Source organism: Carex rostrata, chromosome 24 (assembly GCF_964058835.1).
Source record: "Carex rostrata chromosome 24, lpCarRost1.2, whole genome shotgun sequence".
In the NCBI taxonomy this organism is placed as follows: Eukaryota; Viridiplantae; Streptophyta; class Magnoliopsida; order Poales; family Cyperaceae; genus Carex; species Carex rostrata.
The window spans coordinates 6392405-6415992 of NC_135941.1; the positions used below are offsets into that span (position 1 = coordinate 6392405).

General features: G+C 33.2%; 2 protein-coding genes and 1 long non-coding RNA gene across 5 annotated transcripts; all 3 read left to right on the forward strand.

The window, feature by feature from the left end:
• The first annotated feature begins 819 nt into the window (after nucleotides 1–819).
• On the forward strand, nucleotides 820–4486 carry LOC144575688 (uncharacterized). Of its 3 annotated transcripts, none has more exons than XR_013518497.1 (4): nucleotides 820–874; nucleotides 938–993; nucleotides 3791–4041; nucleotides 4432–4446. It is a non-coding gene; the product is annotated as an uncharacterized LOC144575688 (long non-coding RNA). The 3 variants fall into 3 exon arrangements; XR_013518499.1 differs by having other exon boundaries at nucleotides 822–874; nucleotides 3791–4017; nucleotides 4428–4486; XR_013518498.1 differs by lacking the exon at nucleotides 938–993 and having other exon boundaries at nucleotides 850–874.
• A 1559-nt stretch (nucleotides 4487–6045) lies between these two features.
• LOC144575493 (MLO-like protein 1) lies at nucleotides 6046–12052 on the forward strand. The gene is made up of 14 exons (XM_078325656.1): nucleotides 6046–6360; nucleotides 6479–6536; nucleotides 6758–7002; nucleotides 8747–8863; nucleotides 9106–9160; nucleotides 9278–9369; nucleotides 9568–9642; nucleotides 9725–9813; nucleotides 9976–10025; nucleotides 10122–10162; nucleotides 10592–10801; nucleotides 11130–11197; nucleotides 11287–11347; nucleotides 11608–12052. The coding sequence occupies exons 1-14, from the start codon at nucleotides 6214–6216 to the stop codon at nucleotides 11812–11814; spliced, it is 1515 nt and encodes a 504-aa protein (XP_078181782.1). The 5' UTR covers nucleotides 6046–6213; the 3' UTR covers nucleotides 11815–12052.
• A 6019-nt stretch (nucleotides 12053–18071) lies between these two features.
• LOC144575555 (protein serine/threonine kinase) lies at nucleotides 18072–23310 on the forward strand. Its single transcript, XM_078325743.1, has 14 exons — nucleotides 18072–18154; nucleotides 18788–18944; nucleotides 19259–19305; nucleotides 19417–19487; nucleotides 19579–19692; nucleotides 20004–20179; nucleotides 20622–20710; nucleotides 21108–21225; nucleotides 21316–21389; nucleotides 21626–21673; nucleotides 21965–22136; nucleotides 22421–22558; nucleotides 22694–22756; nucleotides 22875–23310. The coding sequence occupies exons 2-14, from the start codon at nucleotides 18861–18863 to the stop codon at nucleotides 23076–23078; spliced, it is 1398 nt and encodes a 465-aa protein (XP_078181869.1). The 5' UTR covers nucleotides 18072–18154; nucleotides 18788–18860; the 3' UTR covers nucleotides 23079–23310.
• Nucleotides 23311–23588: the final 278 nt, after the last annotated feature.

The window sequence follows — 23588 nt, forward strand, 5'->3', positions numbered from 1 at the left end:
TTGATATAGATTAGGTTAGAGTGATCTATTGAGTGTTTCTCTTGTGTTCCTAGACAATCGAGACCTTGTTCTCATCTCTTTGAGTTGGCCGTTTGATTTCCCGCTTGGTGTGTAAGGGCTCAACGGTTCACAAGTTGTAATCCTTTCGTATTGGGTAATAGGAAGGCGCACCTCACAAGGTTGCGAAGCCCCGGAGACGTAGGCATTTGTTTTGCCGAACTCCGTTATCACCCCGCGTGTCAAATTTCTCTAAACTCATCTCTTTACTTTCAATTGCAATTTAATTTCAGTTTTTGAGCAATTAGAGGTGCCCCTAAGTGCAACAATAGCATGTCTAAATTTGTAGTAATATCTTAATAAATATGTTCCCCAGGATAAAGAAGAGGTCAATTAATTAGCACTAAGCAAAGTAAATTTCCTGACTGTATTATTAAATTCCTATTCAGGCATAATATTTTGCACACTCATAATGAGATCAAAAGGGTAATTATAGAATTCTTTCAATTTTTCACACTCATATATCACTGATTTATTTTAGAAGGGTTTAGGGTTTGATGGCATTTTATAACTTGAGATATCTCAATCCCGTTGCAATTTTGCACACCCATATACAAGGTTTTTATGACACTTTATAGCTTGAGATATAAAGATTGGGTTGATATATGTGTCTTAAGATAGAGAATTTAATTTAAACAGTAAGCTGCATGGTCAATGGTTAATAGCAAAACTTAGTATTCGAGAACAGTAAGCATGGTCAATGATTGATGAGGCAGTCAGCACATTGGATAGTGGTTCATCAAGCCTTGATGGCAATCGAGGATGCTGATGGCATGATCTCTTCCCTTGATCCTGAGTATTATGATATTCTCATGAAGTGAGATCTCTCGTCAACATATTTGTTTTAGAATAAATTAATTTTCTCATTTTAGGTGATTAGAAAGATGTTCATCGAGACCTGAAGGCTCTTTTATCATTTTCCACCAAATTTAACAGGTAGATAAAAGGTTTTTTTGTTTTTGTTTTTTTTCCATTTTTTCCTTTTGGTTTCAAGTACTTGTTCCTGTTTGGAAGTTTGGATTTATAGACTTAAATTTAGTTCACAAATTTGATATTTTTAGTAATTGCTATTATGAGCCTTATAAGATAGAATTAGCCCCAGTAGCGTTGTGGTATTGATTTTGTTTTAAATTCGGAGAACTAGGAGTCTAGGACTAAACTTTGTTGAAACAAAATCAATAATTGCTATTGGTTTTGTCCCTCTATCACAATCAATAATTCACTACTACAGAAATGGTCATTGTACACTGCACATTGAACACGGATTTGGCAATTTTATATAAAAACCGTGTAGAAATTGTAATTTTTTGAAAGCCTGAAATATCTGTGGGATCTCTACACGGATATTTATTAAAGAATAAGTGTAGAAAGCCGTGAGAGAGCTACACGGACGTTTATAAGGAAATATACACGGCTTATTGTTTAAATAACAGTGTAGAAAGCCTTGAGAGAGCTACACGGATATTTAATTAAATAACCGTGAAGAAAAGGTAAGAATTGTACACTGCACATTGTTTAAATAACAGTGTAGAAAGCCTTGAGAGAGCTACACGGATTTATACTTAAAAATCCGTGTAGAAAGGTTTTTTTAGGGTTTTGGTTATATAAAAGGCCTTCTCCTTTTAGCGCCGTTTTGATCAATTAATACTCTATCTCTGTTGGTTTAATTTCTGCGCACAAGGAGGCAAGATCTGAGATCTTGAAAGTTAATTTGTATCTTTTTTCCTCTCTATCTTGCTAAGGTTAGTCATGTATAGATATATTTCTTTTTTCTTCTTCTAATTTTCTGTTACTTATTATTGCTACTTGCTAAGGTTAGGCACAATTTTTTTTTTGTTTTTTTTTTATTTCCGGCACTAAATCATTTGATGAAAAGTTTGAGTTCTTACATTTTTTTTTATATGCCAAATTCTCACATTAATATTACGAACAAAGGTCATCTATTCCATGATTTATATTAAGTTGATTTTATTGCAGGAAACTCAAGTGAGCTAGAAAGATGGAATATATAAGTCACTTCACCAGACATTCAGACAACGAGAAAATGGATTATTTGAATTTTCGTCGTCAAGCTGCTTCTATAAACCTATTACTCTCAGAGAATACTATTGTGCCGAAATAAAATAAGTTTCCTGCAATAAAATCAACTTAATATAACGTCGGGCCGAGATAGTATTTCGGCACAAAAAAAAAAGTTTTGTGCCCATTTAGTATTTCGGCACAACAAAAAAAATTGAAAAAAAAAAAAAATTCTACACGGATATTTAGCTGAATATCCGTGTAGCTCGGTTATATGGAGAGTGACACTGGCAATCAATTGTACACGGCTGTTTATGTAATAATCCGTGTAGCTCCTCAATTTATGTCCGTGTGCAATCTCTTTTTTTGTAGTAGTGATTATACAAGTATATAACTGCCTTCATTGGATGATGCATTTGAGCCACTTCACTTATTTTAGTGTTTGAAATCATATAATAATAGTTAGACCTGGTACCAGTAACTACCTGCCTGGTGCTACAAGTACAGACCCAGTAATAGTATACTTGTTGTTCGTACAATAATCTTTTACGTCTATTTGACTAATTTGCAAAAACATACAATTATTGAATTTTACGATTTCTTCTATTTTGAGAATATGTAGGTCCAAGAAGAGTAAGAACTGCAGTATAATATGCTTGGACTGAAGAAATCACGAAGACTTTTATCAAGAATACAAATTGTAAAATCAGAAACTTGGTAAAGTATGTGTGAGGTTGATTAAAATGGGATAAAACGTTGGTAACGTTTTCAAAACGTTATAACATTTTATATTGGTCAGAAACAGCAAACTGATCGAAAGAAGAAACAAATTACAAACGATGTAACGTTTTACAAACGTTGTAACGTTTTATAGATGTCAGAATTTTAAGTACAGCTGTACCAAAGATTGAAATTTCAAATTTAAACGTTGTAACGTTTTCTAAACGTTGGTAACGTTTTGTGAGACTTCAAAAAGTCCGAAAGCTTCACAAAAACGTTACACAAACGTTTTGCTAAGCTGTCAGAGAATTAAAACCCTAAAATCGCATTTGAATAAAACGTTGTAACGTTTTATAAAACGTTGGTAACGTTTTATGTCAAACAGCTCATTTTTGAGCTGACACTATAAATAGATTGAAGGGATCACTTTCAAATCAACCTAGCCGTCCCTAAACTTCAAAAGAGGCGATTTTCTGAGAGCTTGGTTTCACCATTGTTGATTGAGCTTAAAACTTCAATATCTCTCAATCAATCTCAAACAACCTCAAATCCACTTCACTAATCTCTAGTTAGATTAGGTTAGAGTGATCTATTGAGTGTTTCTCTTGTTCTCGAGTTGGTCGTGTGACTTCCCTTGGTTGTAAGGGCTCGCCGACGCTCATCTCTCGTTGGCCGTGACTTCCCGTTTTGTAAGGGCTCACGGTTCACAATTGTAATCCTTTCATATTGGGTAATAGAAAGGCGCACCTAGAAAGAGGTTGCGACGCCCCGGAGACGTAGGTCATTGTTTTGCCGAACTCCGTTATCATCCCGCGTGTCAATTTCTCTAAACTCATCTCTTTTACTTTCAATTGCAATTTATTTTCAGTTTTTGTTCATTTAGAGGTGCATTAAGTATAACAATACTGTATATAACCACCAACCATTCTAATTTAGTAAGTACCATATTATCTACACAACTCTTTGATGACATAAATAATATTTTCAATCAAAGGAGATTCTATGAAAAAGAGCAAGTCAAAATCGGCAACAGCAACAGGGGCTGTTGCAAGTGCGCTTGCTTCACCTAAGGATGTCGAGAACTTGCACCAGATTGCTGGGTACGGGAGTGTCAACATCTTCACTTACAGTGAGTTATGTGCAGCTATAATGAACTTCAGGCCTGACCAGATTCTAGGCGAGGGTGGTTTTGGAATTGTCTACAAAGGTCTCAACTCTCAAGTCCTGTTGCATTTAATTTTCTGAGTAATTGTAATATTTGATATTTTATTTGTGTAATTTTTTGAATTGTGTACAAAAGTTGTCATCGAAGAAGGAAAGTTGGTTTTCGACCAAGTTTAACTTCCCCAAAGTGCCCCCACTGGATCTTTTTATTTCGAAAAATGTTTTAATTACCTCATCTTCTGTTTACTTCTGTATAACTGAGGAAGAAAAGAGGGATATTTTGGCATTTCTAGGTGCACTAAGGGTGTGAATATGTTATTTTGTCATGCTTTGATACATAATTTGCAAACATAAACTATGTCCATTCATGCTTCCTGTTTGTGCTAGATGTATCTTTTCCTTTTAAATCAGTCGGAGATCTTAGTGAGATTTGTTATTTTGCAATCATTTCGGGTGTAATTGATGAGACAGTGAGACCGGGTTTTAAATCAACCCAAGTTGCAGTAAAAGAGTTGAATCCTGATGGATTTCAAGGAGATAAGATTGGCCTGTAAGTCTTTCTATTTTATATATTTTTCTCTAATTAATTTCCTGCCTTCTTTTAATAATTACATTTGGTTTGCTCTTATTATTGACTAATAGTTAATTATGCAATCAATTTTTAATTTTCACGGCAATGCATTCTCTTATTATTGACTAATAGATAAGTTTGCGTTCTCCGTAGGATTGTATCAAGATTCTTAAAAAGAAGTTCACATTTTCCTATATCATGACCATGCTAATTCAATTTACAAGTAATCATCTATGTATGTAGCACAGTTACGTTTTCCTATATCTTTGTTATTTTAGAAAGATTAGAAGGAATGCTCATGGAAGCAAAAGGAGCATGGGCTGAAGAAGAGAGAGCTTATGCTGTCATTTTGAAAACCAATCCAAATGATCAGTTTTTATATTTTTAATTACATTCTTTGTTGGCATTAAGGTCCCTTAAGTATTTGGGTTTCTTTTGGAACACTCAATATATATTACCATATTATCGCATAATACCATCACTTTCATGCTTTTCATTATTTTTTAAAATTGGTGCTCGAAACTCATTGTTTTTCCTTTATATTTTGCAAAAAAGATGTGAATAAAAAATTGAGAACCAACAATCAGTGGGATTTTCTTACAGTATTATTTCTAAATATATTTTATTAGATATATTTTTCAATAAATACCTCTTTCATGTGGATCCTCTTTCTCATAAGAATTGTTCGTGTTACTAATTCAAGGGAAGTTATTAATGTGTTTTATATTTAATTTCTTATTGTAATATTTTTATGAATCTAGCACAAGTTAAATTTGATAGAAAGTTAATGTAATATTGTCACTTCCCACTGCAACGCGTGGGCACTTGACTAGTTTAATGAAACCGAGTCAATTAGATCGAATTGAAAGCCAACGCGGTAAACACGCAGACATGTGAAGTCATGGGAAGTCAATGTCATCAGTAGATCTCACTGTATCCACCGCCACCGGCTCAATCCCACAAACCATCACATTTGTCCAAAGGGCTTTATACTAAGTTTTATCCAAAACCGTATCTACACCGTCTGATTCAAGTCAAAGTTCACGCGGATTCATGGATTCGTTTAGATTTATAAGTTCTGGTCGTTTGCGTGAATCTTAATATATATGCACGGCTTATATTTATTTTTGGATGAAATTTGTCCATATCCCTTTGAACGAAATCCAGTTATATCAAACAAACGCGGAGAGGACAGACAAAACAACAATTCGGGACGCGAGACGCGAGAACCTTTTTCTACCGTAGTTCGCTCTAAATCCAACGGCTCTGTCACGCGTTATCTCTGTCAGAACTCGCGAGCAGGAATAAGAAACGACTAGAAGGGAGTCCGCATCGTCTGCATTAACTCAAAAGAGCATCTTTTGAATTAATGTATCTGCACCGTCTGATTGTAAGGGGTCTTTAATATTAGTGCGTATTTAATTAGCACGTACTTAAAGCTAGTCTGACGGTCCATATATATTAATTGAAAAGATTACCTTTTGGCAGAGGATACGAATTTTTTAGGAGCCTCGAGCCTCCCACTCCACTATATTTGCTCTCTCTGTTTCTCCGTTTCTCTACCGTATCGTCACATCCACAACTGAAGCATTTATTTTCTTCCTCGTTTTTTCCTTAAACAATCTTTGTAGTTGATCTCTAAAATAAAAGCTGAAGCATACCTTCTAAAATCGGAAGCGAAAATGGTGGAAGGGGGTGGAGGGCCTGGAGGCTTCTCGGAAGAACAGATGAAACTGGAGTATACACCTACTTGGATCGTCGCTGGCGTTTGTTCTGTAATTGTTCTTATTTCTCTCGTCGTTGAACGACTTCTCCACCGCCTTGGAAAGGTCGAATTTTTTTCCCCAATTCTCTTTATTTTTTTTTTTTTTTTCTTTCGAATCGTTGTTGTTATTCTTCTCTTTTTGGTTTGTTTTTAGTTGAATTTTTGTCATTGAATTTGCGCAGACCTTTAAGAAGCGCGATCAGAAACCCCTTTTCGAAGCTCTCCAGAAAGTGAAAGAAGGTTGGTTTTCTGTTTCTGTTGTTTTTACTGTAGGAGAAGCTAAGCGAAAAGAGTAAAAATAAAATTTCGAACTCTCTAGTATCAGTTTTTTATTTTTTTGGTCTGGAAATAAAATTGGTTCGAGGAACAAAAAAAATCCATAATTTGTCTTTTTGGTGATCCCAATTGTTCTTTTTTTTTCTACAACTTCATTAATCTTTTTTTATAATTATCTTTTACAGAGTTGATGCTTCTGGGTTTCATATCATTACTCCTCACTGTATTCCAAGGTGCAATCCAGCAAATATGCATTCCACCGGGATGGGCCAACCACATGCTGCCATGTAAGCTCGAGGAGTCATCGGCCAAAGGAGGCGGGACCACCAAAGAGCATCTCAGCTCACAGTTCCTTGTAGGAGTTTTCAACCATGGTGGAAGGAGGCTACTCGCATCTGGTGAATTTGGTATCGAGCATTGCCAAAAAAAGGTCTTTTCTATTGTTTATTTTTTCCTAGAGACAATTTCCTTTTGTACCCTTTCAAAACCTTAGAAACTGACAATTGTATATACTAGGCTAACTGCTTACATCCAAAAAATACTTGGAAAATATTTTTGCTATTTTTACACTTCTAAACAGTCAATTATCAGATGTGGGGTGTTGGGGGGTGGGTGTACCTGCACCTTTCAGTTAGTTGGCTGTTGGCATGAACATTTTGTAGTATATCATAGATGTTCCTTCAAGTTTTAGCTAATTTTCATTTTGGCTGTCAAAAATTGAAGCCTATCAAACCTCGGTTTAAGATAGTGATGGTATAGTCCTTGTTGTAGTATAGGTGGTTATGGAAATTAGGCTATCAAAATCCCATTAAATGCTCATCTAATATTTTCTAGGCTATCAAAATATGCCATGTCCACCTTCAAGCAAATTACGCGGACCAAAATGATGTGTTTCAATCTTCGAGTACTAAAGTTGAAACGTTTTGAAATCTAAGGGTTAACTTCGCTTTTAGAGCCTGTAATAATTTTTAGGTATCTTTGAAATGTTTTGGGTTAGGTTCCTAATATGCAATATTTGAAAAATTAAAGTGGTTAGTCTGATTTAAACAAACAGTGCATGTGCTTTGCCATTAAATAAACAGGAGTGGCAGTTAATATGGAGTTATGGACATAATGTGATATTAAATTGAATGGTTCTGTGAAACTTTTGCACATTTCACAATGTCGCATGTGTGCATTATTTAATATGAAATAATTGATTGCTGGGTGAAAATAGGAGTTTGATCTCAAAACAAATAAAGAAAAATGGAAAATAAAAAATGAGCAAGCCATAGCTTAACCTGAACACTCTTTTACTGTTATTGTCACGGGCTTGCTGCCGGCCTTGTAATTATTGTTATTAACTATTAAGCTTAAAATAGAAGCAAGCACATGTTGCCTTGAATAATTTAGTCTTGATACTTTTGAGTTGTATATCGAATTTGATACCATAATTGATGCCCTACATGGCATTTGCTTGATTTCAGATTATTTTCACTGTTATTGTCATGGGCTTGCTGCCAGCCTTGTAATTATTGTTATTAACTATTAAGCTTAAAATAGAAGCAAGCACATGTTGCCTTGAATAATTTAGTCTTGATATTTTTGAGTTGTATATTGAATTTGATACCATAATTGATGCCCTACATGGCATTTGCTTGATTTCAGATTATTTTCACTGTTGTTGTCACGGGCTTGCTGCCGGCCTAGTAATTATTGTTATTAACTATTAAGCTTAAAATAGAAGCAAGCCTTGAATAATTTAGTCTTGATACTTTTGAGTTGTATATTGAATTTGATACCATAATTGATGCCCTACATGGCATTTGCTTGATTTCAGATTATTTTCCATTTTTATAAGGCTTTCTGAGTTCAGTTATGATATACTGAAATATTTTGGGTTGTGGAAATTGTTTCTTTATTGTTTTTTTTTTTGCTTGATCTTTATTGTTTTTTTTAAATAGTGGGGTGCACATGATTAACTACTGCAAGTGAGGTCAATATCTAAGTCTGACTCTTAGAAGGGTACACACCAACTTTCATGTACTATTAGGTTATTTTGCTCAACAGTAGAAAGCACCTGATATTAATGCATCAGTCAGCATACTCCAATTATGTGCTCTTCAGTTGAGGCAAACTAATTTATTATAATTTTAACCTTATTGTTTTTATATTTATTTTTTACATTGTTGCAGGGAAAAGTTCCATTGTTGTCTCTGGAAGCATTACACCACTTGCACATCTTCATATTTGTGTTGGCATTGACTCATGTCATCTTTAGTGTTTTGACTATGGTTTTAGGAGGAATTAAGGTTCTTTAGCTTTTCAAATTTCCATCCTTTCATATTCTTATCACCAACTTATACAGTAGATCTAGAGAGTGTTTTAGTGAAGTTATTGAACCATCTTGTAGGCCCAAAAGAAGGAAATAATAAAATAAAAAGGTTAAACTCCCAGAGAACCTGAACAAAAATCAGTAAGGGACCACTAAAATTTTGTACATGCACTTGGTTCATACTAATTCCAATTCTAACTTTCCATTTTTTGTATTCAGATTAAGCAATGGAAGCACTGGGAGGATGAAATACAGAAAGATGACATTAGAACCAGTAAATCCTCTGTACAGTTTGCTTTGATAACCCTTATTCCAATTTTATGACTTGTCAACAAGTAGTCTTCTCCAAAATGACTTTATTTATTTATATATATGTTGTTGATTCTGGTAGATTCAAGAAAGGTTCGGCATGTGGATCAAATTGAATTTATAAGGGATCGATTCAAGGGCATTGACAAAGATTCACAAATTTTGAGCTGGCTGGTATGTATTGTAATATCTGACTCTAACACTTGTCTAGATTTAAGCAAAAATTAATCAAATAAAATAGCCTTTCGAGAATAGACACCTTGTTGGTCACATGGATACTAGGGTTCTGACACTAATTTTGCATTATTCAGCATACCTTAGAGTAGCATATATTAGACTTCACTGATTTGTTTTATTTTTGCTTAATTTCAGCATTCGTTTGTGAAACAATTTTATGGGTCAGTGAGTAAATCAGACTATATCACCATGCGGCTTGGTTTCATAATGGTAAATTATATTTTTTAACAACATTCATCCTTTTTCTTCCAATTATCTGAATATATTTAACCATTTCTGGTTTGCTATTTAGACACATTGCCCGGGAAATCCAAAGTTTGATTTTCACAAGTATATGGTCAGAGCTCTTGAAGCTGATTTTAAAAAAGTTGTCGGCATAAGGTATATTAGAATACTGTTGCTCATTTTCTTACTCGGTACTTCATTTTTTCCGAGGTTCAACATAAGGAACCTAGTTAGGTGATTCTCAATTATGCATGTACATCTTTAGATAGTTTTTCTTTTTTCTTTTTATTAATTGGAAGGTTTCCTATTTTACTGCAGTTGGTACCTCTGGATATTTGTGGTGATATTTTTGTTGATGAATGTCAATGGTAAGCTAATTTTTTACGCAGAATTATAAAGGATTTTTTTATATATTTGCAACACAACATGCTTATATATCTGTTTGCTTTTGATATTTTCTGTAGGTTGGCATACCTATTTCTGGATTGCATTTTTTCCATTATTTGTAAGTCTTGTGCTGCGCTATGTTAAATTTTGCACACTTTTATGCTTGTGGGATCTATAAATAGCTGGCTAATGTTGCAAATTATTTAGTATTTATCTCTGCTACTGAGCCTATGCAGATCAAGCAAATGGAGTTGTGGGACCAAATAATTTGCAGTCTGCAGCTATTTACCCAATTGACCCTTAATCAACTATTTTTGTGTAGTTTTGTATAAATTGATTCTCAAACAAAGCCAAAGCCTCTATTATTCTGACATTTGCCTCAATGAATCCTCATTTGTGCATTAGTTATTATGCCTTAAACAATAGTGCTTCTCAAATTAGTTATGATGCCTTAATCGATCCTCAACCAGGAATGAGTAGCTGTTAATCCTCTTAACTGAATTTGTTTAATATTGTGGCAACTTATGTATCATGGGTCCACCTGCAGCTTCTGTTAGCACTGGGGACCAAGCTGGAGAAGGTAATAGCACAGCTGGCACATGAGGTGGCAGAGAAGCACTCAGTCATAGAAGGGAACTTGGTTGTAAAACCTTCTGATGAACATTTTTGGTTCAATCGGCCCCACATCGTGCTTTATTTGATCCATTTCATCCTCTTTCAGAATGCATTCGAAATAGCTTTCTTCTTCTGGATACTGGTAATCTACCACTGAATATAGAAGTTGACAATGAGTTTTGCTTATTATTTGATTGATCCCGATGCAACACTAAAATTAAACATTGCCACTCTTAGTGGATTTTCACATATAAATTTGATGTATTTGCTTATATTGTGTGTGTGTGTGTGTGTTCTCTTAAGGGAAAAATGCTTTCATATAATTATCTGCTTGTTATATTAGTACGAATTGTCCCATTTGAGCGAAATTTTTTTTCTATGGTTTATATACAAATTATTTGTGTGATTAGAATGTCTATAGGCAAAACCTAAATTGTAACAAGCTTGATACATTCTTCCTTTCATTGCAGACTGCTTTTGGTTTTGATTCATGCATCATGGGGCAAGTTCGCTATATCATCCCTAGGCTCGTCATCGGGTACTGCCATTAAATTTTTGTACTTACAATTCCATTGTAAAATCCTGGTGCGTATCAGATTTTCTTGATAATTTTAATTTTCTTTTCAGGCTTATTATTCAAGTCCTTTGTAGTTACAGCACTCTACCGCTCTATGCTATTGTCACCCAGGTAAAACCATTTTTGAAAATAACAGTTCATCATTGCAATTTTCAATAATACAAAAACACGCTTTTGTTTATAGCTTTAGATTTCAGCATAATTTTAGAAATGGTCAACTTGTAGAGTAACCATGGATGCAAGTACCAATCATTGTAGGTATCAATATTGGCAAGCTAAAGGAAACACATAGTTTCTATTGCTGCTTCTGAAGCAAATAGCTTTTTCCTTTCAAATGATTTTTTTTTTACTTCTCTATAATGCAAATCAAGATGGGGAGCTCCTTTAAGAAGGAAATATTTGAAGAGCACGTCCACCAAGACCTCGTTGGTTGGGCCCAGAAGGCCAAAAGGCGCACTGCTCAGAAGGCCGGAAATGGAACTTCAAATACAAATGAGGAACCACCTGTGGAGTCATCAGTTAAGATAGAGATGAACCTTTTAGCAAAGAAGAATGGCCCACAAAATGACGCATCATAGGTTTCATAGCATGTTTGTTGAAAGAACCTCGAGGCATTGCATTCTTTTCAGTGCGTTAGGTTCATGTTTTTCTTTGTTATCTCTCTCACCTCTCAGCCTGTTAGTGTAGATCTAACTAGCGTGTAGTGTACTATGTATGTGATCCGTGCATCACCAAATATCTAGTGCGAAATTTTTGTAGTGTTATGACATCCTTAACATGGTTCTAATAGGTAACAGTCCCATGTCGTTTTAGTAATTCGATTGCCTAATTTGTGGCTTTTGTAGTTGTTCTTAATGTCGGGTTAAAATTTTGAAAACGATTAGTAACATGCACGACCCTAATGAAGCAAACATATTGTATAGTAATGTTGAAAAATTGATTAATCCGTTTGTCGTATGAACATCCGTAGTTCATTACTTCATATGTGTCATCTCTTTTTTTAAACACAAATACACGGTTCAGGACACAATTCGTGCTTCCAGTATGCCCTTTTGCATTTATGCTATCATATGATGGGTTGAGATCTATACCATTTATAGACCTATAGTATAGTTTTGCCATCTTGATTACGGAATAACCATCATTAGTAATAGGAGAGAATTTAATTTTTCATGAACAGCAGCAGGATCAAATCTACCAGTGCAGTATCGGACCTATCAGTCTGATCTGATTTTAGATGCTTTTGTTTGTTCCTATGCTGTCTATATATGCTGAGTCTGTTTGCAGAAATGTCATGAATTAATCCATCATCAGACTATGTGAACAAGTAAGTTGACATATTATTAGTTAGCTGAGTTGATCACAATTTTCTAAGTTATAATCATCATGGCTTATACTGCATCCCACGCATATATGAATTCGCAGAAAAAATATTTTTCATAGTTAAAAAGGCTTAGCTATTTTCTTATTTTTATATATAAATAGTCTATTCTTGAATTAAGATAAAAGTTTATTATTATTTAACTTCTTGTTTTATAAAAAAATTTCAGATAATAAAAAAAAGGGACATTTGGCTCGTTAAGTAGATGAAGATTAATTATTCAGAATTGCGCGGATGGAACGATATTTGTGAGTTTAAATACATAATATGAATATAAAAAATACTGAAATTTTATATTATTTTATTATTAATCAAATCAAATGATTAAAATTTACAGCCATATTTGTGAGTTTAAATACATAATATGAATATAAAAAATAATGAAAATTTTATATTATTTTATTATTCTTAAAATCAAATGATTAAAATTTACAGCTATCAACCGCTTATTCACATTATAGTTGCTATTCTTTCTACCAATGTGAACTGCTAATTGTTTCTAATTAAAAATACTGAAAACAACGGTTTCCAAAAAAACAATATAGTAAAGAAAAGAATCTTCCCAGGAATTAAAAAGTGAGCTGTTAAAAATTGCACCCGAACAAAAAACTCTAGCCGAGCCCTATCCCGTACATGTCTATTATCGTTGCTATCGGTTATATCTATTGTATTGTTGCCTGTTTTTCTATTTCCGTGTTGTTGAATAAAGAGAGGAGACTCGAGAGTGTTCACTAGAGTTAGAATTTGACACACAACTCACAACTCACCCCTCTAATCTTACAAAAAAAAATTTCATTCCACATTAATCACGTGTGAAACAAAAATATTTATAATATAAAATATCAGTATCTTGATAAAAGAGACATATCCTTGGTTTCCTCCATCATCTTACATTCACAAGTTTTTTTTCTATTTTTGTTTCTTTTTCTTTTAGCCTTTGTTTTTGCACTTTCAATTTAAAATTAGATATCGATTTTATAATTAAAATGTTACTTTTAAATACATATTAAAAGAGGTTCAAATTGTATGCTTGTTCATTCTAATTTCATGCCTCACACATTTCTAAATAACTGAAGTCAATTTTGCATCTTTTAATTGTCAAGAGTCAATTGTATATCAAACGTCTCCTATGAGATGTTATGAATTCTAGTCATGACTTCGTAGTGGTATAGATGATAGACCAAGAAGGGTACAAAAGAGGCGAGTTTGTAGTTCATTCTCATTGAGACAATATAGCATGTACTGATGTACTTTTAATTTCCTATGTAAAAGAATTTTTTTTTTATTATTGTATAAGTAACTTGAGCAAAACTAAGGTGTGATGTACTCACCAAGAGAGATTGATGAAGTACATTTTCAAAAGACTATTGGATTAACTTTGAACTATAAATTCAAACCGTTGAAATTCATGTACTTCGTGAGTGATGCATGTAAATGCAAAAAATTTAAATTTTTGATTTTATTTAGAATATGATCAAGCGGTCAAAATAATAAACATTTTATAAGTTATTTTTCAAATTGTTTTATGTATTCATTTTTCAAGATTTTTTGTACCACTTGACCATGTATTAAATTAATCTGAAACTATAGAATTTTTGCATGTACATGAATTTCAACGGTTTAAATTTGTAGTTCGAAGTCAATCCGATAATCTTTTAGATATGTACTCACCAACCCTTCTTGATGAGCACATCACACTTTAGCTTTGCTCAAGTAACTTTACAATTAGATTTCAAATTTACGTCAAAAAGTATTATCTGTCAAACAATATGAAACATCTTCACCCTTTGTTCATTTTGAATTTCAATTTATATGACTCATTCAATAATTAAAAATATTTTAATATTATATCTTTCTAATTAGTAATTATAAATAATGGCGCGGAAATTTCAGCTAGATTGTAAATAAGCAAGCTTACTCATAAGTAATTTATTCTATATTCTTATAAATGAAATTATAATTATCATGTCATTATTTATGATTGAGATATATGTGCTTCTTATAACATTAATTTCTGCAAACTCGAACAATTTTAAATTAAAAAAAAAAGTAAGTTCGTCAGCAAAATGAGTTTTTGCTATTTGAAATTTTACTATATTTTTTTATTTAAAAAAAAGAAAAGAAATTTTACTATATTTTTTTCTAAGTTTCAAATATTCATATGAAATAATCATCATGACTTATAGTACTTCATCCTATGCATATATGACTTTGCAGAAAACTAAAAATGGATAATTTTCGTAGTTTTAAAATCTTTGATATCTTTGGATGAAAAAAAAAATAGCTCGCTAACTCTAAATTTGAAATATCCGCTAATCCAACATTTCATAAGAATAGCAGAATAGCAGCTAACCCAAGTTATTCCTTGTGTTGAGAATAGCGTTTTTTTCACTCCAAACGTGAAATAGTGAGAATAGCTCGCTAGAAATAGCAGCTATTCCTGAGTTAGCGCTATTCATGTGTCATCCAAACGTACCCATATAATATAAATAAGAAACTATGATTCTTGGACCATTATTTTAACATAAAAGTTTATTATTATTTAACTTCTTTATTTTATACAAACAAATTCAGAGAATAAAAAATAAAATTGGACCTTAACATTTGTCTCGTCAAGTAGATCAAGGTTAATTATTCAGAATTGTCGCCGATGATTGATTTTTGTGAGTTTAAATCAAATGATTTAAAATTTACAGCGATCAATGATTAATGACTTTTAAGACTATTAAATTATATAGCCCAAAAACTATTGTTCCTTCCGTAGCAAATCTAGTTGAAGTAAAAACCCGATTAGATTCAGCCACGTGACATGAAACACAAAAAATTAATACAATTGCATCCTCTGAGATATCTCATATTTTGTGTGACCTTTTAGAAAATCTCAAACGTTAAAATGCATTATGCACGAATCTCAAAACTCAAAATAATACTGGCCCCTGTGCTATCTCCGAATAGACACCGGACACATAGGTCACATAAAATATGAGATATCTCATAGAATACACATTCACTAAAATGATGACAAACAGTCACTTCACACTAATAGTCATGGCATGACCAAACATGATTGCGGAGGAATACATAATTTCCAAGTTTTTGAGGAATATACATGAAATTCCCCGTATAAATATAAATTTAAGTAGATTTTATACTTCAAAGGCATTCTTACAAAATAACATGACTCCGAAGCGAAGAAGTCTAATATTAGCATCTCCCTAAATGAAATATTTAATTAATTAATAAGATTATAATAAAGATGATTACTTAATTTTTTTATATTGACAATCCTGATAAATTTTTTTTGGAATCCAATGTTATAGACATAATTTCTATGGATTTCATTTCACGAGAAAATGATTGTTTTTCGACCATTGGTCTATCGTTTTATTACTTATCTTGATTTTATAATTGTGATTAGGTTTCATTTCTAAACTACTTCAACTTATTTAGAACTAAAGACTTGGTTGTTGTTGTTGTTGTTGTTGTAACGTTATAGACATAATTTATACTAGGTTGGATATTGAATTTGATGCAAATTGAATATATTATGGTAATTGGTAAGAGATGAAAACGGATAGGATATTATTATATTCGTATCCGCAAATTTAGATATAGATATCTGTACATCTAAATTATCGAATAGATACACAATTTTGAAATATAAATATTTGATTAACAAGATATATGCTTATGTAATTTAAATTTATTAATAGTGCGTTTGGATGGGACATGAATAGCACTAATTTAGAAATAATACTGTCATTTTGAGCTATTTAGGTGTTTGAATGAAGAGCTACCTACTTTTTTGTTTGTTTGTCTTTTATGAATTAGCTCAACTAAAAATTAAATTAGAAACTATTTTTCATTTTTGAATTAGTTACTATTCTCACTAACTCACCCCTCCATCCAAACACATGCTAAAGCTGTGCTCCACATCAGAGGGGTAAATTTCTTATTAAAGGGAAGGAAAGGAAGAGATCGGGGGTGAGGCAACCTCCGAACAGTAATTTTTACACCACAAATTGGAAGTGACAGAACTCGTCAAAAATCAACACTACGCGAAGCAATTCTTTCCTCTGAACAATGCTTCTTCACCTCCGCTTCCTCTCCGATTATTCTCTTGTGAAAAAACAGAATCAGTCTGGAGTACCGCCTAAAAGAATATACCTTTTCCCTTTTCTTTCTTCCGCATCCCTCAATCTGAAGTACCGCCTAAAAGAATATACCTAATAATTCTCTTCACGGAATCACCCTCTAAACTTTTTTCTCGTACCTTGGAAAGAACACCTGTTTATTGCGTCAATATCCGCTAATAAATAGTATTGATTGACACTCCGAGATTTTTATTTTTATCCAAAAAATATATATATATTTTATTATAAATAATTATGGTTTAGCAAAATTTATAAAAATATTCAAACCGCACAGAATACTTGCGGTCCGGATTTAAAATTCCAGACTGTATAAAATATTTGCGGTCCGGTTTTTTTTTTTTGATTTAAAATTTCAGACCGTATAGAATATTTGCGGTCCGAAATTTTTTATTTTTTTTGCTTTTTTCAAATGGCCAAGGCAATTTTTGAGTGATGATATCTCACGATCTGTTTAGAGATTTTGTATAAAACTTCACAGTCTTGTTCTACGATATTAAGACTACATGTCCGTCAATTTTTATGATTTTTGAAGATGTTTTCCTATGTTAACTAGAGATACAAAGTTGGACTCAGAAGCACTCCTTCAGCAATTCGGACAATTTTTGAGTGATGATATCTCACGATCTGTTTGGAGATTTTGTATAAAACTTCAGTCTTGTTCTACAATGTCAAGACTCAAAAATTGCCTGAACTGCTGAAGGAGTGCTTCTGAGTCCAACTTTGCAACTCTGGTTAACATAACAAAACATCTTCAAAAATCATAAAAATTGACTAACATGTAGTCTTGACATCGTAGAACAAAACTGTGAAGTTTCATACAAAATCTCGAAACAGATCGTGAGATATCATCACTCAAAGATTGCCCGAACTGCTGAAGAAGTGCTTCTGAGTCCAACTTTAAAAATCATGAAAATTGACCGACCATTTAATAACCGGTTAACATAGGAAAACATCTTTATATTTTTGAAGAAATATAAAAAGTATTTCTAATATTAAAAAATCGATAAATCATAACTTTTTCTAAAAACAAAGGAATCCAACCGGCCATTTAATAACCGGTTCTTATTTTAATTCTCAAAAGGAAAATCAAAATAAAGTGGACATATTTATTATTGTATAATTAACTTTGGATTTGGATGGAGCCGGTTACTGTATCTGTACAGTACCCTCCTTTCTCTCCTTCCTATGATCCATAACTAATGGTTAGATCTGTCTCATTTCCATCCGACGGTCAGATCTGTTTGCTAATATTCTCTAAATCTTCATTTCTCTCCAAATTCGCCTTTCAGCGGTCCGCCTCCACCTTCCTTTCGGCTTCTCCTCTCTTCCGCCATCTCTCTTCCCTTCGGCCTCTCCTTCCGCCATCTCTCTTCCCTTCTCCAGGTAACATTTCAAACTGATTTCTTTTACTTTTTCGTTGCTTTAGATTTTTGTTTGATCATGTTGCCAAAAATTAATTGATTTAGGTTTTGTGATATAGGGTTTGCGATAAACTGATTTATTTGACTTTTTCGTTGCTTTAGATTTTTCTTCTTTGGTAATGTTGCTAAAAAAATCATTGATTTAGGGCTTATGATAGAGGGTTTAGGGTTTAGGAATTGGGATATATGGTACAGGGTTTAGAGTTGTCAATTGAAGCAACTCGCCCGTCAAAAGTTGAAATTGTTTGTTTTTTTTTTAGTTAGAAAGATTTCAAATGGAAACAAAAAAAATCAGTATCAAAGTTCTCTTTGACTGTGGTAATATCATTCTATTGAAGTCAATGTTCTCTTTGGCTGTGGAGAAGCAATTTGCCCCTCAAAACTTGAAATTATTTGTTTTTATGCAAAAAATTGAAAGAATTCTATATCATGTTTTATACAGGTATTTAGTATCTTAAGAAGAAACTGTAAATAATTACCAATATATTAGTATCTTAAGATACTAATATATTGGTAATTATTTGTTTTTATGCAAAATGAATAAGCATAGGAACTTATAACTTCCTTTTTTTGATGCTCATAATCCTGCCGTCAGCTCTTTCCACCGTCGACTTTGTACTGTCATCTGCCGTTGACTATCTCCACCGCCAGTAAAGGGAGGAGAAAAGATGAAGCTGGATGTGAACGCGTTACGCTACCTTTCCAAAGAAGATTTCAGAGTGCTCACAGCTGTAGAGTTGGGCATGCGCAATGTATTCCCCTTTTATTTATTTTCTTTGTGTTTGTTTTCCTATTTCTCTGGTAAAATAATTGGAGGCTAATCGAGGTTTGATTGAATGTGAAACTGTTTGATTTACTATCTTAGTACAGCCGGTTGGTTATCACTTCTGTTGTTTCTGTTGGTTAATCCTAATTGATGTCAGATTGGTTTTTAATTGAGGCTGTTGCATTTCATTAGTATTTTGTGCACCAAACTTTAGTTTATTAATTTGATTTGTGTTGTTCTTTTAATTACCTTATTTAGTAAAATAATATTTCCATATTGTTTTGTTTTCTAAATTTTCAGCATGAAATTGTTCCTGCAGAGCTTGTGGATAGAATCGCCCGCTTGAAGTTAGTATTTTCTTAAAACTTGATTCCTTTTAATAGTGAAAAGCTTCTTCTAGAGAACTTGGTTACTTTTAGTTGTGCACAAGAGTAATTCTAATTTTTTTTATGCTGTAGGCATGGGGGAACTTATAAGTTACTGAAAAATCTGCTGAAACACAAGCTTGTGCATCATGATTCATCAAAATGTGAGTAATTTCAAATACAAAAATGTATTTCTATCATATATTTTCAGACTATTTTCTAGCCTTAACTGTGGTTGTTTTCAATTTGGTATAGATGATGGTTTTCGGCTCACATATCTTGGATATGATTTCCTCGCAATTAAAGCGCTACTAAACCGTGGTGTTTTTTCTGCTGTTGGCCGTCAGATTGGTGTTGGAAAGGAGTCAGGTATACACCTGCATTTTCTTTACCCTTTAAAAACCTAGTTTACTTGTTCAGGCATTATCTGCCTGGTTTAAAATAATAGGATTGGACATAGACAGAATCCAATTAATACACTATAATATGCAAACATTATGTTTCTGTGTTGTCATCTGGTATGCTATCAATGTTGGGACGCTTCACACCTGTAATGGATTGGAGATTACCTTTTGTTATACTTGATAAATGTGGATGACATCGTTCAATTAAAAATAAGATTGGAGTTATACACTTGTACTGATATCTGATACCTTTCTTTCCTTTTGGTGCAAATAAAGACATATTTGAGGTGCTATCTGAAGATGGTACCATTTTAGTGATGAAGCTACATAGATTAGGTAGGGTTTCTTTCAGAGCTGTGAAGTCGAAGCGTGACTATCTATGTCATAGGAGTAGTTACAGTTGGTTGTATCTGTCCCGGCTTGCTGCTTTAAAGGAATATGCTTTTATGAAGGTTTGCTTCCCCTGTTTTTTTAGTATTTTTTTCAGATTTCATTATGGTGTGGCACACATACCCTGAAATTGCAATTGTGTGAAATTGTAACCTGAACTAAGCCTTGGTGTAAAGTGATTTTGCCTCTCTTAAGGTTATGCATGCCAATTTTAAGGTTGTATTTGTGCCAAATTTTTTTATGTCGATTGTGGAACATCTTGATTGTGCAATTCTTCTACAATAATAATTAAGCAAAGCAAGAGAAACAAAGATGCACAACTGAAAAGGGTGGAAAGTGCGGTCAAACTGATACCGTACAGTAATTGAATTTACCAAAATCTAACCTGTGATGAGACCGAGACCGAGTGAATTAGATGCAAAATGCTTGTGAAAATCAATCATGTGAAATTATTCTGATAAAAGTTATTGAGAACTTGTTTTTCCTTTTTGTTTTGGTATCAAGGCTTTAGGAGAGCATGGATTTCCTGTACCAACTGCTATAGATTGCAGCCGCCATTGTGTGGTGATGTCTCTTGTCCAAGGCTATCCACTGTAAGTATGGGTCCTTTATTTTTACTATTTTTCATGGTATTCTGTGTCCCAATAAGATATCCAATATTGTGTTTACATCCTACTTCCTTTCAAACTATGGTAGATGTCATCCATACCCTGCCTGAACTTCTGGAAAAAGCCATATATTGCCCTTGAAAGCATAGTAGATGCCATAGGATACCTCTCCATAACTGTGTAAAGCTCCTCAAATTACCATCTCATCTTACTTAGTTGTGTATAGATAGATAATGGGTGGGAGGGGGGGGGGGGGGGGGGGGGGGGGAGGTTCTGACAGGATATTCTACAAGTATATATCATTACATTTTACATTTAGTCAGTTTATCAGAATGCAATTCTTTTATGAACTCAATAATGGACTTGTATTTTTTTTCTTCAGGGTACAAGTAAAGCAATTGCAAAATCCTGATGATGTTTTTGAGACGATTATTGGCCTTATTGTTCGTCTGGCTGAACATGGGCTTATACATTGTGATTTCAATGAGTTCAATATCATGGTATGCATGTTGCTTATTGTTATTCGGTTTTTACTGTTTTAGCACCGTGACTGTTATTTCTCTAAGAGGTTCTTCTTTATCTAATTGCAGATTGATGACAATGAAAAAGTTACCATGATTGATTTCCCTCAGATGGTTTCTGTTTCACACCGAAATGCAAAGATGTAAATTTTTTTATTTCAGATTTAGTTTGGGAAAGTTATATACACAATGAAGCAAAGTCTAAAACTATCATGGATAACCCAAGGAAGTGCAAATAATGTGCACCTGCAAAAGATTTCCTATATATATAAGGGTGTGGTATAGAAGTTTTTTTAGATGGCATCCATGATAGTTTTAAGATTTTAGTAGGCATGCATCATAGTTTATCTAAGAGACATTATCGTTATCAATTTTTCAGGTACTTTGACCGTGACATCGAATGTGTTTTCAAGTTCTTCAGGAAGAGGTTGGTTTTTATATATGAAGTTTAAAGTAAAGCTTTTTTTTATGAGGACCGTTATGGGGTTATTAACAGAAAATATTATTAGGACACATGGCAACATTTTATTGATCCTAGTCAACAAGACATAGGGACTTCATTATTTTCAAAATAGAGAATACTCCAGAAATGATTTCATCTGGAATAACTGTTAAGACTGCCATTTCTCATGGCATTCTGCTTCAGTAATATAGCTTGCAAACATTAGCATTACCTTGTATTCACATTTTTCCTCTAATTATTATTACTGTTATCTAGGTATAATCTGTCGTATGAAGAGGAACGGGAACAGGATGAAGGTTCAGCATCTGTTGCTGGTGAAGAGAGAGATAAACTCCGTTTCTCATCTATAGAGAAATCAGCTGGATTTTTAGATAAGGAACTCGCAGCAAGTGGCTTCACAAGGAAGAATGAGGAAGATATTCAAAAGGTACCTTGTTTTTCTATTAGTATAATTATAGTTTTGCCTAGTGCGCCCAAGGTTTTACCACTTTGAAATGACGCCCATTTTTGAATTGTTGGTGAATAAGTTGAATTTGTGAAAGATGACCAAGCACATAATCTTATGGCTAGTTGGAACAAATAAATTGTTTACATGATTTCAGTATATCTTAATTCAATTTAGATGAAAAATTGTGCTCAGAATTATGATTTTGCTTTTTACGTTGGAATTATTGCTTCATTAGATAATGAGAGTTTACTTATTAATTGCAGTATATAGAAGGAGAAAAGGAAGGCAGTGATGACGAGTATGATGATGATGATGATGATGATGATGATGATGAGGATAATGAGGCATCTGACAGCGAACCTGTGGGTGTTCAAATAAGTTCTTTGAAAATGGCTGACGAGGTATGTTTGTATTATTTGTGCATAATAATTAAATATCAGATGTCTGATTTTTGCTTCATAATGATTTTCACTGATATGATTCATTTTCTTTTGTATTTAAGAATTTAACTTTTTCTTCTTCTCTTTCTAATTTAGCCTGAAGAAAGTTCCGGTTGTAATGTTGTTGGGGATAAGGAGCCTTTAGCACCTGGAAATGAGGTTAGTTTTGGTTAATATTTATGATATGTTCTCTTCTCAGATGGCATCACATTTTTCTTTAAAAACTTGACCAATTAAACTCCCATCTTAGAATAACTTTTATTTTTCTCGGTCATAGGAGGGCACTGCTGATGGATCCGATGGCAGTGAAGAAGACGAGAATGATGAAGAACTGACAAAACGCCTGAACAAAGAGAGAAAGCGGGCCATAGCCTCAGCTCAAGGCCGAAGAAAACTTATCACGTCGAGAAATTCTTATAAAGACAAGGGCCGCAAGTCGTCTCTGAATTCCAAGGTCCAGAGACAGGCGTTGCAGTGGTAAGTTTGGAAAAGACAGCAAGTCATATATTGCTTGTCTATTGAGGGTTTTGTTGCTTTATTGCATGTTAGAGTTTGTGTACTCAATTTTGGTGCTCTCTAGTTTTGGGTACTCATTAGGTTTGGTGTACTATTTGATGTATCTATAAGTATTATTATAGACAAATAATTCTATTTGGTGTACTATTTATAATTCTGAAATTAGACAAGTAAAACGCAATTTATAATTTTGTACACATCATACACGTGGAAAATAGTTAAATTTGATGCAAGTTTTAGAACCAAATAAACAACATAAAATCTACAACGGTACATATTTAACAACATTTGAGAAAATTAAAACACAACAAATCTATAACAAAAAATAATAAATTTATAATTTTTTACAATTTTTCTTGACATAATTTAGAAAAACATAATTTAAAAAATAGATGTTATAAAGATTTTTAGCTCAAGTCAGTAAAAAATCCTAGTTACTATACTATTTTGTTTAAAATCAACGCAATATTATCTC

What these genes read in the sequence shown, in the direction of transcription:
- LOC144575555 (XM_078325743.1), top strand. Translation starts at nt 18,861, where the DNA reads ATGAAGCTGGATGTGAACGCGTTACGCTACCTTTCCAAAGAAGATTTC. An exon ending in CTTGTCCAAGGCTATCCACT is followed by an intron (nt 20,711 to 21,107) that starts GTAAGTATGGGT and finishes TTTTTTCTTCAG; the next exon opens with GGTACAAGTAAAGCAATTGC. An exon ending in TCAATGAGTTCAATATCATG is followed by an intron (nt 21,226 to 21,315) that starts GTATGCATGTTG and finishes ATCTAATTGCAG; the next exon opens with ATTGATGACAATGAAAAAGT.
- LOC144575493 (XM_078325656.1), top strand. Translation starts at nt 6,214, where the DNA reads ATGGTGGAAGGGGGTGGAGGGCCTGGAGGCTTCTCGGAAGAACAGATG. An exon ending in TCTCCAGAAAGTGAAAGAAG is followed by an intron (nt 6,537 to 6,757) that starts GTTGGTTTTCTG and finishes TATCTTTTACAG; the next exon opens with AGTTGATGCTTCTGGGTTTC. An exon ending in GAAAGATGACATTAGAACCA is followed by an intron (nt 9,161 to 9,277) that starts GTAAATCCTCTG and finishes TGATTCTGGTAG; the next exon opens with ATTCAAGAAAGGTTCGGCAT.